This window comes from Neovison vison, chromosome 10, assembly GCF_020171115.1.
Source record: "Neovison vison isolate M4711 chromosome 10, ASM_NN_V1, whole genome shotgun sequence".
Taxonomy (NCBI): domain Eukaryota; kingdom Metazoa; phylum Chordata; class Mammalia; order Carnivora; family Mustelidae; genus Neogale; species Neogale vison.
In genome coordinates, this window is record NC_058100.1 from 40533805 (window position 1) to 40551426 (window position 17622).

At 41.4% G+C, this 17622-nt stretch overlaps 2 protein-coding genes and 1 long non-coding RNA gene across 3 annotated transcripts in view; 1 reads left to right on the top strand and 2 right to left on the bottom strand.

The window, feature by feature from the left end:
- Nucleotides 1–15464, bottom strand: part of ADSS2 (adenylosuccinate synthase 2) — a 34825-nt gene extending 19361 nt beyond the window's left edge. The window contains exons 1-4 of the mRNA XM_044267059.1: nucleotides 15192–15464; nucleotides 3108–3210; nucleotides 2276–2344; nucleotides 364–414 (exon numbers count right to left, since the gene is read on the bottom strand). Of these exons, the coding sequence (XP_044122994.1) occupies nucleotides 364–414; nucleotides 2276–2344; nucleotides 3108–3210; nucleotides 15192–15374 (406 nt within the window). The 5' untranslated portion in view covers nucleotides 15375–15464. The remainder of the gene's footprint in view (nucleotides 1–363; nucleotides 415–2275; nucleotides 2345–3107; nucleotides 3211–15191) is intronic.
- Nucleotides 15465–16558: 1094 nt separating this feature from the next.
- Nucleotides 16559–16919, bottom strand: LOC122918530. The gene is made up of 2 exons (XR_006386624.1): nucleotides 16844–16919; nucleotides 16559–16743 (listed from the first exon to the last, which is right to left on the bottom strand). It is a non-coding gene; the product is annotated as an uncharacterized LOC122918530 (long non-coding RNA).
- Nucleotides 16920–17351: 432 nt separating this feature from the next.
- The window catches only part of CATSPERE (catsper channel auxiliary subunit epsilon), a 126504-nt gene continuing 126233 nt past the window's right edge, over nucleotides 17352–17622 (top strand). The window contains exon 1 of the mRNA XM_044267060.1: nucleotides 17352–17539. Within this exon, the coding sequence (XP_044122995.1) occupies nucleotides 17472–17539 (68 nt within the window). The 5' untranslated portion in view covers nucleotides 17352–17471. The remainder of the gene's footprint in view (nucleotides 17540–17622) is intronic.

Here is a 17622-nt window from a genome sequence, read left to right on the forward strand (position 1 = left end):
AGAGTTCACTCAATAATTTGCCAGAGAGCAGACCTGTTTTTACATAATTAATGTGCAAATAAATATTTTGATGTGGTGTATTTTATAACAGGATTAGAGATGTCTTGTGAAATACTGCTTTTATGACTCATTTGGTTAGCTAATTCTTTCTTCAGAAATTGGTAAAATTGGGGCTAAAGACTAGGCTTCACAGAATACCAAAAAGAAAAAAGGAAAAAATACTAAGATTTCATGTATTTGGAGGCCAATATATAGTCCATGCTATTTAGTATTCACTAGAATTAAAGAAAAATTGGCTACTAAAGGCTACCATGTGACAAGTTTCTGACAATAAGACAGTTAAATGCGTTATGTGCCCCTTACCAATATGAGCTCTGTCAGATATGATAAGCCTTTTTTCCCAGCCTTCCAGACCTAGAGAGAAGAAAAAAGATACAGCGTATTAAACACTTTGTATAATATCTCATTTCTTTAGAAATACAATGTTTAAAAGTGTTTTTCACAGAAGTCATCACTTACACATCTTGTCTTCCGTATAGGAAACATGTTAAACAAGAATTTTCTCACCTGTCATTCATTATATCTACACTCATTCACTTGTTCTGTCTTTTTAAATATTTTATTCTAAACAGCTCCAAATGTAAGCCAACCAAATCCACATAAAATACTTCAAAGAATCCAAAAACAAATGGGAGGAAAAGGTCATTATAGTTAGAGGCAGGGGAGGGATAATTAGCTGCAGAGCAGGAGGAGAATTTCAAGAAATGGGTTAATTTGGGGACCAGCACCCTTTCCCAAAAGACCATTATAAACAGGTGGGATTAAATGAAATAATAAAATGTTCTCACTAATTTCTCCAAAGCACTATCAACCACCGACCTTACTACAACGACTTATAACACAATATACACATCTCTCCATTTAGCTGTGAATGCCGGAGAGCAGGGACCATGAATTTTCCGAGCATGGGGCCTACCATCCCATACCTGTTCACAGAACTACTGCTGAATGAATAAATGAATCCAAATGGATATGTTTCTTTGAAGACAGTGCCCTAGTGAGCTACATGCATTCTAAGAATAAGCTGCGAGGCTCTAAACATTTTCAAAGCTAGTATCTAGATAGCAAAACTTCACTGTTAATTTTGATAATATCCAAAGATGTGTCTTGAAAAGGATTCCTTATAAAGAGGAAGTGCTAAAAGCGAAGCGGGAATATTAAGCCTCCCCGTCTATAGCTGTTTCTGACATGTGAGTACGTAATCTAAAGTTAGCTCAGGCATATTATAAAGAAAATATTACAAAGAGAGTAAAGCGGATTCAGCTGGTAAGACAGGCCAAAAGGAAAAAGGTAGGAGGGCAAAATTTTTAAAGGGGATTTAGGAGAACAGAGGGCAACTTGGGAACCAGCTGACCAAATTCAAAAGTAGCCAACGACACCTAAGTAAAAAATGCAGAGGACAACAGAGATGGGAGGAGGGCAGGATTCTGTGATGTCAGATTTAGTTGTTAGGAACACTTGAGGTTGGGTTGTTGCTTTTGAACCTGAACAATGAACTTTCACAACATAATGAGTCTGAGTATTTTAAATAGGAGCCAAGCTCAAGGGAAACAATGCTTTTCCTTAACTGCGTATTATTTGCATGACCAAATTCCCCACCAAACCCTAGCAAGGCAGCCAAAGTGAATGTAAACAGCCTTCCAAAGACCCAAAAGAGATTACTAGGAAGGGCAGGAAATGAAGCCTTAAAACACATTTTTTTTTGAGGAGTCGGAAGTAAATACCTGTCCTAGAAGAAGCATTTCCTTCATTCGGAAGGAGGGAGGTCAACAACCCACTTTTATCCCCGGGCTCTATAACCAACAGAAACAAGACTGACTGACCCGGTGTGCAAAGGGGACCTCACTGGTTTCCTGACTCAGGAAGTTAATGTTGGGTTTGGGAGATGGGGACACCAACTTGAGCACAAATGACAAAAAGAACTCAGGAATCTCTGAGTCTCACCGCCGGTGGATAGTAACCCCAGCAGCGAACAGACACTCTGCGGATGACCCAGCTGTGAAAAGTCGGGGCTTACACAATGACCGTATTATGTGTGTCTTTTGTTTAAAATACTGACTAAAATGAATACAATTTAACTGAAAAAGCTGCACCACAGCTTTAACCAGCAATTTTAAAGTATAAGACAAAATGTTAACTTTGTCTGACATGAGATCCCAGTGCAATTTCCAAAAAACAAACTAGTCCCTAGGCAAAGTGGTCATTCTTTCCGTACCTTTTCCTTTTTGGACATTTTTCTCTGCTTCCTCAAATAATCCGGGAAGATGAATTACCACACCATTTCCTAAAGGAAAGCAAACAAATCCCAACCTTAAATACCTATACTTATAATACAGACATCTACGATAACCCTCACCTAGAATAGTGTAAAAATGAAGACTTTGACAAATGGGACATCTGATCAAGGGAGTTACCACAGAAATGATTCCAGTTTTAAACAGTAGTGTAATGTAAATACATAATACATAGAATATAAAACACTAATATTACTTTCAGTATAATTTGAAATTTCCTTAAAACAAAGTACAACTGATCTTTTGAAAGAACCAAGTTGCGTCGTTCTAGGCAAATGGAACAAAGTTACAGCAGACACTAAATCAAGGCCTTTCAAATTAGGGAATCATATCCTATTATTGATGAGAAAGTTAATTTAGTGAGTTAAAAGTTATTAGCATTTTTAAAGATTAAAAACTAGAAGACTGCAGATTGCATCATGTTATAAGGGTTCAGAATCAATTCGCAAAACACCTCTTTTATTGCTCACTGTGCATCAGTGTTTGGAAAGCTAACCTGATGATCTAGTTTATAAAATTAAGATTGCCAATGACAGTTAAACACAAATTACTCCAAAAAGTATTAGCGTTAAAAGACAGAGTTGTAAAATAGCCAGTTAGGTATATTCCAGAAGGTACCAAGGTGAAGACTAACAAGGGATCAATAAATCATTTGAGTAGTGAGAGATGAACTCAGCTCAGATAGTGAAAAATGAACACAATTATCAACTGAGGGAAGGGGGGAACCCCAAGTGGTTCGGTTCATACACTTACCAATGAATGCAGTAACATTTGGGTTAATTATTCCACTGGGCAAAAGATGAAAATCATATTCCACAGAATCTACAACAACTGTATGGCCGGCATTATTTCCTCCCTGAAAGTACAAGACAGGGGAAAATTGAACCTGACAATAAATATGACGAGTAACATATCTCCAAAGCGAATTAATCATTTCTTCCTAAAATATCAATATAACTTAAGAAAACCCAAGTATGTATCTCCCACAAATACATATTCTTCAGAGGCTTCACGTTATTTTGGCTACCCTCTCTTCTTCCCCCATCACAGTACCCTGGAGTGGTTTCTTTTCTGACAGGAACTAGGAAACTGGGGAATTCAGGTTTCTGGAACGTTGACAGACATACACCCTCTTAAAAGAAAAAAACGTGAAAAAAGTACAGGGAACAATATTTTGTTCTTGGCACTCTCTAGGACATGGAGCAATCTAATTAAAAATTCATGATATTTTATCTAAACGTAGAAAAGTCCCTAAATTAGGGGCACCTGGGTGGCTCAGTGGGTTGGGCCTCTGCCTTTGGCTTGGGTCATGATCTCAGGGTTCTGGATGGAGCCCCGCATGGGGCTCTGTGCTTGGAAGGGAGCGTGCTTCCCCCTCTTTCTCTGCCTGCCTCTCTGCCTACTTGTGATCTCTGTCAAATAAATAAATAAAATCTAAAAAAAGAAAAGAAAAGAAAAATCCCTAAATTAGAAAAGAGGAATCTAACCAGTTACCCTAAGTTGATATAAACATTTACATAATTCCCATTGTATTCAGAGTATCAAGCAGCTCTGTGACCTGAAATTTGTATTTATCAGCTGGGAAATTTCCCAAGGAACTTTCTCAAATATTAGCTACCCCAAGACTCTAATTTTCTTAATTTATGAGTCAATCCTGTCAGTCTGTTTGGTACCAATCTCTAAATCCACTCATTTCTGGATAAAATAATATACTGGGTCAAGGTATCCCTAAGTGGAGAAACATACTATAAACCCACAGTGAAACTTCCTGAAGCTCAGGCCTAAAAATGGTCAAGAAGAAGCAAGATATGAAGCCAGGTTCTAAAAATCAGGTGCACAGTAGATGGATCAAGTCACCAGATAATTTTTCTATTTTTAAATTTAAAAAACACAGAAGAAAAACCAACCAACTGATTACATGCCTAAACTTCTACACTTTGACAGTCACAAAAAGTTTAAAGCAAACAAACTAGGAATATATTTGCAACAAATAAAAACCTTAACATCCTGGCTGGACTTTAAAAAAATTCCAATCGAAACTATGTCCCTTGAGAATGTCTGATTTAACTTTATCCCATGGCTATTTTTGACAAGATGAATGTTATTTATTTTTTACCAAATCATCACCAATCAGGAATTCCCCCCCCCAAAAAGCCAGAAAACAGGTCCTGCAAAGGAAAAAAAAATCATCTAAAAAGTAAATGCCTATTTAGACTGTGTTTCGCACAGATACAAAGGAAAGAAATCCTTACTTAAAGACTAGTGTATGACAGGTGTGAAAAAGACTGCAGTGGGGACCTGAAGTCTGGAAAACAATGGGGGGATGGCAAGCAATACCTCCTTGCCTTGATACACCAACAGGACCAGTGACTGTTTCCTTCCTATTTATTTTTTAATACGAAATATCTGCATATAATACAAAAGGCACAGACGGGACACACAGTGATGTCTTCCTCATGCTCCTTCCTCACCCACCCTACCCGGCTCCAGGCCAGCCAGCTGCCACCAGTTTTTGGTGTCCTTCCCAAGGGAATTTTGCATAAGCGAACAGGTATTTGCATGTTGTTTTATTCCACACATACAAGTGGCAGCAAACTACATACTCCTGGGCAGCTTGTTTTTATTAAGCAGATCTGGGCACACATTCCTCACCCTGCAGCCAAAGCATCTCCTCCTTTTAACAGCGACACTGTCCTGCTACTCATAAGGACACGGAATTGATTTACCTGGTCCCACCAAAGAAGCAGCCCGGTTGTTTGCAACCTTTTGTCGTTTAAACAATGTCACAGTACACTTCCTGGTGCACACTTTATTATTACTTCACACGTGTGCAAGCTTATCACCAATTCTGATAGACTCCCAAGATAAAAATAACTCAGGACAATTCTTACTTGTTGTTGTTGTTGGTTTTTAAGATTTTATTTATTTGACAGAGACAGAGATCACAAGTAGGCAGAGAGGCAGGCGGAGAGAGGAAGGAAAGCAGGCTCCCTGCTGAGCAGAGAGCCCCATGCGGGGCTCGATCTCCATCCCGGGACCCTGAGATCATGACCTGAGCTGAAGGCAGAGGCTTTAACCCACTGAGCCACCCACGCGCCCCGTTGGTTTTTTTGTTTTGTTTTGTTTTTTAATTTTATTTATTTATTTGTCAGAGAGAGAGAGAGAGGGATAGAGAGTGAGCACAGGCAGACATAATGGCAGGCAGAGGCAGAGGGAGAAGCAGGCTCCCTGCCGAGCAAGGAGCCCCATGTGGGACTCGATCCCAGGACGCCGGGATCATGACCTGAGCCGAAGGCAGCTGCTTAACCAACTGAGCCACCCAGGCGTCCCGCCCCCTTGGTTTTTAAAGAGTATCTTTTACTCTATCCCTCCTACCAATATTAGCCTTTTTATCAGGACTTTTTATGATTTAGGAAACCTCCCACAAACTTTCAGGAAAAATCTTTTCAGAATATGAAGCTCATTAAAATTTCCTGAGATCCTATGAAGATGCTGAATTCTAAATTGTTATAAATCACTAAATCTAATAAATTTTTACTAAACTGCTAAAGCATTAGTAATTTTCCACAAAAAAAACAGTCAAGATTATTTCAGCAAAATCATTTTGTTTTATTTTTTGTTATTTTATTTTGTTATTTTTTGTTATTTTATATAGTTGCCATCATTTGCTTAAGATAAAAAAAAAAACCACACCATAACTTTTGAGAAGACCTTTGAAGTAAGTCTCCTTAATTTACACAAAATTATTTTTATAGAGATATCAACATATATCTTTTGCTGAAACTATTATTAACTCAGTGGTGCCCAATTATGATCTTATTGTGTAACAAAACCCTACTTTGATAATATTTTACAGAGATAGGCAGCACTGGTGGCAGTAACCATAATAAAGACATGTTTCTTTCTATGACGCAGGTGGTTGTGAACTGAGTCATCGTGACAGATGATGTTAGGGGGATAAACTGCCTTAATCTGTAAATTCTTCCAAGTTTACAGGTGGTGGTTTGGGCTGGAAAAGTTCACTGCAAAAGGCTTGAATCATTTTACTGAACTGCTGAGCTCACTCCAACATTAACCCACCCCTTCAATAACCAATGTCCTATAAGGCTTACTATCTGATTAAAATCTCATTTAAATTCTATTTTGTTGAGCAAGAAAATATGGTTAAATATACCCAGAATAACACTAGATTATCCTATTAAGGAGTTAGGGGAGAAAAATGTAAGTGTGCTTCTTAATATAGCTGGTCATTAGTGCCCTAAGGGGAAATGGGGGTATGACAGCTTCTAATCTTAAAACACACAACCTGTAGAAAAAGATTCTCGAGGTGAAAAAAAAAAAAAAAAAAAAGATTCTCAACGTGAACGGAGAAGGAGCTACTAAGGAGATTCTTACAAGGCAATCTATACATGAATTAAGTTTAGGATACAGCCATGTTTTACAAAATGCAACAGATGAAGCTTCAAATTTGAAATGTCTATTTAGATACTAATATAAAATATTTATATTTTATATGTGGAATATACAAAATTCACCTTGGGAGCTCAGGCATTTGTCTCCGAACATAGATTATACTGGTCCAAGGAGAGGTCACATGCATTAGCAAACAGCAAAACAAGGTTTCGACAGGAACTCCGCTGCCAACCACCGCCTCACCCACCCACCCAAGCCTTCCAGTGAATTACAAGGGCAGAGTCTGAACCACTGGTTCCACATTCGTGATCACACTGCCTCTCCCATGAGCAACTCTATGAGCGGGTGCCAGAGTAAGCAGCAAGAACGCATATATTTAATCAGGATTAATAATTCTTGTAAGTAGCACTGGGGAGGCCAGATAACTATATAAATGTTAAGACAAAATAATTTCTTGCCTACTTTTAAGAGGAACATACCATTTGCTTTTCAATGCAAAATTTCTGCAAAACAAACTTGATAAATTATCCCTAATTTATATAGTACTAATCATGTGTTCAGGTTATCAGTTAATATAACTACCTCGTTCTGTTTTGCTAAATACCCATAACTCATGATCCCAGTCACTCAGGTAGCATTTAACACTTAATTATCAAAGTTGTATGTTTTATATTATGTAACTAAAAACACAGAATATTGTGGACTAGCAATTAATGTTGTTTTCCAGATCAATCAGATCAATAGAGAAAGGTTTTTTAACTATTTAAAATTTTTAATATTTTTATTTGAAATATAACTTCTCAAACCCCAAGAAACAAAAGACCAGCGTGAACCCAAAGTGACCATATTACATGGCAACTTTCTTTAAAGAAAAACACAAGTTTATAATGTCTTACTGATGACTGAATACCAAGAATAAATGCAAATTCATTGTATTAAAGAATAAATATACAAAAAAAAAATCCCAATTAGGTCTCACGAGTCACAAAACATCCCCTAATTTGGTATTTATTTTACTCATTTCCTTTGACTATTACTGTTACATCAGGATTAAATGTAAAAAAAAAAAAAAATTATTAAATAAGCTTTTTAATGACCAAGAAAAAAATGTCTCCATTGACAAATTAAAAGATGATAATGGGGTGAAAAAAGAAAAAAAAAAAAAAAAAGAAGAAGAAACTAAAATTCTATGTTCTCAAAGCTTAAAAAAAAAAGTCAAAACGTTTCTAATGTATACTTTTTCATTTTTTAAAACCACTACTACGATAGTTCATTTTCATTGTTTTATAGTTAAAAAAATAAAAACCTATTTAATTCCAAACATTCCTCCCTCAAGAAAAACCCTAGGTCAAACAGTTAAGACTATTAGCAGACAATTCACAAATAATAACCCAAAACTAATATCTCCTCCTTCCGTATTTTCCTATCTGAAATTAACTCTAGTTCAGCCATACCTTTTGTGTGTTCAGTCCCATTTCTTTCCCTTCCTCCCTCCTCAACCCCTTATTTTGCAAATCATAGTAATCATTCCCTCTGGCCACAGTAATTGATCCAGACCTGGAAACTTGATCTAACCTAAGCCTGAGACAAGCTCCTCCCCTCTAGGAATTTGATTTTGAGAGCAAGGAAGGCAGTTAGTTTAGGGACACCCTGCATTGAGGGGCGGGGGTGGGGAGGCTGCCAGTTCTGGCTGCTGAGATCCCAGGAGCTGCATTTACCTAAGGCCGCTCTGAGAACTGGCCACCCAGCTCCTGCCTCAAACAAATCCCCATTTTGCTTAAGATGGTCTCTCTCCATTGCTTGCAAACAAAAGAATCCAAATGATTCACAACACAAACTAACTGCGACATAATATGTATACAGCTGGCTCTCTAAAGTTCACGTCTTGGCCTGGTGATAAATTGAATATAAAAAATGATTAACTTCCAAATCTTAATAGTTATGTAGTTCAGAACAAAACTCTCAAACACTACAGGGATGATATAATGGTATTTAGTTATTTTGTAACTGTTCTCAGCTGTGTACTTAGCAATTTGGTTTTAAGCTTAAGAAAGATCGTTTTCTTTCCGTGGCTTGAGGAACCTCTGGTTCTGAGGGAACCAGAAGCTGTCAAGCTGAACTCTAGAATAAAAGTTTGGATCAGGAAATGCTGATATGTGCAAGTTTCTAATTGAGAAGCTCCAAGGTCCAGGGGGGATTAAAAAAAAAAAGAAAGAAAGAAAAGTTTGGAAGGGAATGAAATGACATTGGTCTGCAAAAGTAACTACTTACCAAAAAAAACCCAACAACAAAAAAAGTGACTCCTGCTTGTTAACTCAAGTTTGCTATTAGGTCTTCCTTTACCGCAAACTATGCTGTCTGCCCCGCCCCAATTTCCTGCTGTGATCCAGGAGTTAAAGACGGGTCCACAGCCTCCTGCAGGGTTACAACTTCCAACAATGGCATCTCTGCCAGCAACTGTAGAGGCCCAAGAGTCCAGGGCTAACAATCTTATGCACACGGCCGGGAGGCATTTCTCAGGCCACTCGGGCCTCTAAAATGGTCGATGTGTCTTCTCTTTGTCCTTTCTGCTCTGAATACACGAACACTCTATTATAATGACGGAGCTCTAAGTGAACATCTGTCAAGAACAGTGAGTGCTCTGGATTACAGCAGAGAGCCGCAATGCCTCGGACCCCACGCCTCAGAACTATTCCAGCCACCAAAACAAGGGTCCCCATTTCTGGCCTACAGTCTTCAAGCATCTTAGAAACCTAACAATCTTTTGAGACAATGCTTATTACCTGTGCTGGTTTCTTGGTAAAGAGCTGTGTCTGCCTTTCTAGGTGAAACATTTCACTATTCACCAAAACTAAAACACTTGTTAATCCACAGCAATAAAGTAATCATAAACAAGGATGTCTGTTCTTCTTCTTCTTCTTTTTTTTTTAAGATTTTATTTATTCATCTGAGAGAGCCAGAGAGAGACAGAACAAGCAGCAGGGAGTGGAGAGGGGGCCCTGCAGCAGGCCAGGGAGTCGGAAGACCCTCATGACTGAGCTGAAGGCAGATTCTTAACCGACTGAGCCACCCGAGTGCCCCAAGGTTGACTATATTTTATGAAAAGTTGTGTAACTGCAATTAGCTTGTGATTTCAAAGTAGAAGAGGTTAAGTTACCACCAGTAAGCTGAACAATTAATCTATTCAACAGTAACCAGATACACTAGATAGGAAGAGAAAACATATACAGTGTATCTGAATTTCTTTTTTGCAAAGACATCCGAGCATACTTCTCAGTTATCTTTTAAGGCTTTAAGATACCCACTTTACATTATTACAGTTAACTTCCAGTTTCATACACAGATAAATACACATGATGAAAAGCTTTGTGGAGGTTTTTAGGTCCAAATCAAGAAGCTTTTAGACTCTAGGTACCTAAATCTAATATACACACTTACTAAACCAGGGTCCCAGAAGGGAAGATCATACATGCAACCAAAAAATGCATAAACCAAAGATGTGTGATGCAGCTCTTTGTAAATGCGTGATTAAAAACTCACCTAATCATTATATTTATAAAAACATTTTCTTAAAAACACACTGATATTAAACAGCAGATTTCAAGTAAAAAAAAAATTCTCATAAATAAAATGTTTCCTTTAAAAAGGTTTTAAAAAGCTTAATACCAAAAAAACCCATTTTTAAAAGACAACCCATTTTTAAAAGAATTCTATTATACTGAATTAAATATAATTAAAAGTTCAATGCAAAGAACCAACCCATGTTGGAGCCAAAGTAACCCTGGGAACGGTCTACTATTTACTCTTCTCAGTTGCTGTTTGCCAGGCAAACTAAATACCTCAAAGTCCCTTTTTCCACTGGTAAAAGTATTCTAATAGTTACCAAGCTTCACTTATTGGTATGTAGCTCATGGATAGGGATCTTTAGTGTCAAAATGTAACAGTCCCCCAAAAGATAAAAGAGTTAAATTTGTATCCAGTTATAGTAAACTATTACCTATTTTTCAATTTACCATTTCACCCTAGATTTGTTCTGGGCAACAGTCTGTTCTAAAGATAACTTAAAAGTACCCAACTAACTGATCCAGTCCCACCAAAATTAAAGGAAAAAAAAACTGACCAGATACCACTGAGATGATGTCATTATTTAAAAATTTATGCCTCAAAAGTAGAGAAAAAATATTTTTAAAGAATTATATATCACCTATACTGTTATATACTACTGTACCATTACATGCAAATGAGAGGATTTGTAGATCATGTATATCAATAGAATAGGCTTAAATAGTGAACAACTTGGGACATCCTCATTCAACTTTCAGATCTACTGCCCTTGGCAGACAAAAACTATTTACTAGAATTACAAGGCATTCGACTATACTGAGGAAATACACACAGATACAAATATCAGTTATCTATTTTCAAGCAGATACAAGAGATAAGACTTTAGTATAAGCTACTAAAGCCTTTGAACACAATGGCACAATATAGTAGGTATTACTTAAAATACTAAGTAACAAGTATTAATTCAATAAATGCTGGGGATTCCACCTTAAAATCATGCCATCACTCAGTTAACTTGTCCAAGGAGATGTTAAAATAATCTACAGGAAAGGGTTAAGCTACTGGTTTCAAAAAAATTTCTAGAGGTGATCCAGTCACCTAATAAGTATTTGTTGAGTATTTACTTCCCCTCTGCCTCACAGAGCACTTGATGCTATGGAAAAGACAACAACAAAGAATTAAGTCCTCTTTTTGAGAAAACTTCTAGCAGGGAAAACACAGTAATCCAAGAAAGCAAGATTTAACCAGGTACACCACACATTGGTATACAATTCTGTACTTGGGAAATACCAAGAAATATGAACCAAAACAAACAAACAAAAACAAAAACAACTCATAGTCAGGGGCACAGAAAACAACAATTATTTTAAACCTGAAAGAATGACTTACCTTAAACCCTAATTCTCTACCATTTTCCAAATTACAGGAAGTGATCTGGGAGGTAATTTTAGCTGTAGAAAGTCAAGGCATTACATAACACTTTAGTTATCCCTTTTAAGTTATCTCTCAGTTTTTCTGATTATTCCAAGGAGAAAGTCTCAGTTTGCTGTTGTTAGGTCTTTTACACTTTTCTTTCTTTCTTTTTGGACTTAGCTGGTTTCAGAGCCTTCTGTGAATGCATCTAGCCACAAGTTAACGTTTTTTTCATTGTATTTACTACACAGCAAGCTTTATATATATATAACAAGTGACAGAATAGACTTTCCCTTTATAATTAATTTCAGTTAATATCTTCTCTTTATATTAACTTTAAAACCTTGCGGCCGGGCGGGGGGGACACCAAGAAATGAAATACTGTTCTGGCTATTCCCAATCACAGGCAACTTCCAAGACTACCATGTTTGCTTTCCAGGTGAACACTAAGTAAGCCCTCACTTAAGAAGCAGTAGAAAGTGCAACAGTTAAAATCTCTGTAGTTTCTACTCAACAAAATAAACTATAACAGTTTACTTTGGAGGATCTGGCGGGGAGGGGGAGACAGCAAGAGGCTTCCTAACAAACCTACTTTTAAGCTGCCAGAAAGGGGCTTTCCTCTGCCCATACCTTAACTCTTTGAAAAACCTGTACCAGTATCCTTCTCCACCCGACATTGGCAATACTTGCTTATGTAGCAGTCATCCAGTAGACTGTAAGCTACTTGTGGGCACAATCCCTGCATTTTAAACTTCTTAATTCTGGGGCCAAGCAGTTCCGTAAGACTATCACCTGTAGATCCTCATTATGTGATTGCTGGATAAATGAACTAGGCCTAGAGTCCTATACTTCTTTGTCTTGAAAGACATCAGTTTAAAATTAAGATGTTTCTAGTGATTGTCCTTTGATGCAAGTTCTATACACATATTTATGGATCTAGAGAATTTACCAAATTATAAATAACTGCATAAAAATCCTGAATCTGAAATATAGGCCTTAAGTGCACCGATGATGAAAATGCCACTATCTTTGCATCTACTCTTCCCAAAAGGCATTTGATATATTAAAATATCCATTTAAGTACAATGTCAGTTTTTCTTTTAAAAACTTTATTTTGGAAAAAATTTCTTATGATTCTGTTGTTAAACTATGGATACATTATACGTTTACCACTGCTCTCTATACATCTACCACTGCTCAAGAAACAATGTGTATAAAATTTCAGTTTGGGGCATAAATATGACCAAAAACACATATTAAACTCCAACAAAGTAACTGTTTTCAGTAATACACAAAATTTAAACAAGGCAATTCAAGCTTAAAATATCTTCTCTAATGTTGACTTACCCCAGAGTTCTACACACACTAAGAATTTCAACATTCGGTAGTCTTCAGTTTTATAAGCCAGAAGAACTTCATTAAGAAGTCAGCTTGCTAGAGCTGGCCAATTAATATAAAGTTAATCAAAGTGAATCATAAGAGATATGCTTCAATCTATTCATTCTGTGTCTACTTTCACTAACAAAACTAGTAAGAATCCTTTTAATGATAAGTTCTTAAAAGGCACCAGCATATGAAGATTTTAGAATTATATAAAGTTTGCAGGAAGTTGAAGTTTACAGGAGAGGAAAGTCTGCCTAACAGGTTTGCTCAAACGTTCCTCCTCTATCTTGAGTTAACAGTTTAAAGCCAAACTTCGCTCCTTCTCAATGACTTCTCTCTAGGCTTCCCAAGGGCATCAGATGAGATTGGTCCATGACCTTCTTCAAGAGGACATTCATGATAACATTGTAACATCTCCTCCAATCTACAAACTAATTCCACTATTTTTCAAAGAAACATTACAATTGAGGATCTTTTAGAATAAATGCTACTGATCATTACATTTCCCAAACCTTTTTACAATCCATAATGTAATTCAGACTAAGTATTAATATTTCCAGAAAAGGAAGAGCTCCGGAACGACATGGAAGGGGACAAACAGACCCAGTCTCTCTCCCTTTTTACCCAACAAGAGTTAGGTATTCTCCTACTTCTTTCCCTACAGCATGGCCTGATCTGATTTTAAGACAAAAGCAGGGTGAAAACTGACTTGCAGAGCAATTCCTTAGGCAATGTTGGGCAGGACTTCAATGGAAACAAGCTTAGAAGTAAGATACTAAGTCATGTACGTACGTCTCCAGAGAGGTGGAGGGATAGAGATCCAAAGGTGGGGAGAGGCGGTGGGGTGCTAGTGGTAATACTAGGAGGCAACACCTATTTCAGCTAAGAAATGGGCAGGGAGTTTCTGCATGCCAAAAAAAAAAAAAAAAAAAAAGACAAATCAGAATCTCTGTATTTAGTTTTTTCTGTGAGTGTGATTACCTTTGTTCCTGCGTGCTCAGAATGATAATCAGTTTCAGGTGAATAGCCTTCAATCCAGCGGGCCTACTAACTTGTTAGAACATATACAGCATGGCACCCTCATTGTGCCATGTTCATGAAGAAACCCCGTCGCGAGGTAAACAGCAGCTCGTTTTCAGACATATTACAATTTGTTTTGAAAGTGGTTATTGCTCAACTAGTTCGAATTTTGAAATTGGTAATAGTTATCTAAGAGCCTTTACAAAAGCGTAGCCTAGAGGCTGCTTCAAAAGCAAGCGACAAATAGGAAGAAAGCTTACACTGAAAACCACGTGTCTCCCGGTAGGAAGTACATTACCAATCCATTTCCCGAAAGTTCACTTTCCATGTGAGCGTACCAATGTAAATATTTCTAAACACCAGATCTGACATCCACGTATTTACTTGCCTCACTCGCAAAAGAGCTGGGATTCTCTCCTCTGGGACCGACGAGTAAAAATCATCTACCCTTAATATCAATACGCGGAATACGGAGTCAAAAACCCGGGCCATTACCCGTCCAAAGGCGGGGATGGGTTCTCATGTCAACAAAGTGGACGGGAGGCGGCAAAGGTCTGAACACCGGGGGCCTGCAGGTGGGGGATGGCGAGAGGCTTTTCGGGCGCGTCGGAACAATCCAGTCCCAATTGGTCTCGCTGGGTGGGTGGGCGGCTGGGGGGATGGGGGGCTCGCGGCCGCGAGGGGTCTCCGCCCGGAGTCGGGAGCAGGCCTCTGGCGGCAGCTCCTCTAACTCAGACCGTATCCCACCCCCACCCCGGCCCCAAGCTCGGGGCTGGGCACTGGCCCCCAGACGGAAAACTGCTCCTCCCCAGGCATCGAGCATCTCTCAGGGACTCCGGGGTCCACCCTGATTTCCTCCAGCGCCACCGCAACCCTCAGCCCAAGACCTCAGGTCAGGGGTCTCTGACCTCCCGCCATTTCTCCACGTCGCCGCAGCTCCGAGCGGGAGAGAACCTCAAGGTGACACCTTCTTTGGGACGATGGATCCGGGTTCCGCGCCCGCGCCCTCGGGCCCGGCTTCCCGTCACAGCCCGGTCGCCTCACCTGGCAGCGGCACACGATGTCGGCGTCCTGCGCCAGCAGATCCACCACCTTCCCTTTGCCTTCGTCGCCCCACTGCGCGCCCAGCACCACCGTCACCCGGTTCCCCCCGGGCCGCGCCCCGGGGCGGCCACAGTCGCCGTTGGGCAGGGAGGATGCCGCCGGGTTGGTCTCGGCGAACGCCATGGCTCCAGTGACGCGAGGAGAGCCCGAAAGAGACGCGGGCGACGACGAGTGCGCGAACTGAACCGCTCTGCGGCCGCCAGCCACATGCGGAGGAAGAAGGAGCCAGAGGCCGGCCCCGCCCCCGCCCCCGCCCCCGCCGGGCCGCCACCCTCCAGCCAGGCCCCGCCCCGCTCTCCGCCACAGCCCACTCAAGGGGCGACCATGACTGCCCCGCGCAGGCCGGCAGCCGCAGCACCGCCCGCAGGAAGAAGCCCCGGTGGCGGCAACCGCCGCCACCCGGGACCGAGGCCACGCCCCTTCCGCAGCCCGGCGCGCCACCCCAGAGCGAGCCCCGCGAGCGGAAGGGGGCAGGGGCGGGGCCTCCAGCGCGCTTCGCCTCGACGCCCCGCCTACCTGCCCTTCTCCCGCTTTTCAAACCGGAGAGGCGCGGAAGTGCGTGCTCGAGCGTCGCACTACAACTCCCGGCATGCAACGCCCTGGGCCGAGGCGACGTTTTCTGGTGCCATGCTGTTTGTCGTCTCCAGGTCACCCTCTCTGAAGGCGTTTTCAAATTATTTTTTGATGACTTGTTTTTATTAAGGGTAGGGGTAATGTGTGCGACGCACAAAGGGTGGAATTCCAAAATACAAATGGGATGGAATGGAGAAACGTACAGATGTAGAACTGGGAACGAAAGGTCTACAAGTAAGAACAGAGGGGGGACGGGGATCGAAAAGGGTGTATTCCAAAGTGGAGCAATAGAGGACCCTAGAACCGAAAATCTGAACTGAAAACCCTTCTTTTTTACGCATTAGTAACAGAGGCTCAGAGAGGAGGAGGGCAATAGTGATGTATAGTTTGTGCCAAATCCTGTGATGCACTTCGCTCTTTTCAATCCCACAACATGTAAGTAGTACTACCTTACCCTTATTTTACAGGACTTAAAAGTGGGAATAGAGTCACATGAAATTCAGTGTTTACTACATATACATCATATGCACACAATCACGCTCTCTAACGAACCTCGGGCGTACTGTAGTATGACACCGGTTTTACTCAGTGATTCGTTGTCGGTGATCATGGAGGACCCACTACAAACTATGCAGGTCCTGGGCCCTGAGGACGTAAAGAGGAGCAAAGAGCTGCAGCACTCAAGGACTCCGATTATTCGGTCTACCCACAAATAAACAAATTATAACAGTATGTGACAGTTTTGGTATTTGTTTATTTTGGCTTCACTACAAGATTACAAACCCCTTCGTAAACCAGAGAGCGGTCCTATTTCTTTGTACCCAAGTGCGCAAGGTGGTGTTGGACCTCAGGGAGGCGCTCAGTAAGTACACGTTACTGCTCCCGTCCGTTGAACTTCACCATTTACGCAACGCCTCACCTGGAAAAGCACGAACCACATTACGTTGTTTGTTATCGCAGTACTGATAGACGGTCACAACGAAAATTTGGGCTAAGATACCGTAACTGAAAAGTTTCACCCTCGTTCAGTCAGGGATTTTCCGAAGTGGTTTTGCTGTCTCACTCCAAAACGGCACGGTTTCTGCCTTTCCTCAAGACGGGTTTATATTTTCGACTCTGACCGACCGCAACGTTCCTGGGAAGCCAGGTAGCGGCGCGCGCTGGCACGCATGCGCACACGCACTCGCTTTCCGGGGCGGGGAAAGCCCACCCCGCCCCGCCCCGGGGCGCGCGGACCCCCAGCGCCTCCTCCACGGGTCCGACGGCGCCCCCCGAGAGCGCGCTCGAGGCCAGGGCGGACGCGGCCTGGGCGGTTGGGCGGAGGCTGTCCGGGCGCCATGTCAGCCCAGGGAGTGGCGGTGCTGCTGTCGTGGCTGAGCTGCTGCGGCTGGGCCGTGTGGAGGTAGACAGACGCCACGGGCGCCCCGCAGCACCGGGCGGGGGTCGCCCCTGGGGCCCCGCCCCCAGGGACCACCACCCGGAGCCCCGGCTCCCGGCGCCCCTCCCGAGAGTTTCGGCTGGGTGAGGGCGGAGAATGAAGAGCAATGTTAGGGCTCTGCTCCTCCAGGGTCTGGGTAACTTCGTGGGACCGCTGAGCCCCAAACCCTTTTTCTGCCGCGGCAACCTTGTTTCGCCGGCGAGGAGCAAATGAGAGCCCCAAAGTCGCCCCTGGGGAGTGGAGGCAGGGGCCGAGGCCCCTTCTCAAGGATAACTAGGTACTTGATGGTCTCTACACCCTGCGGGTGTAGGGGTGATTGGTGAAAAGTGCTTTCTACAATGTAAGCACTGTGCGGTTGGA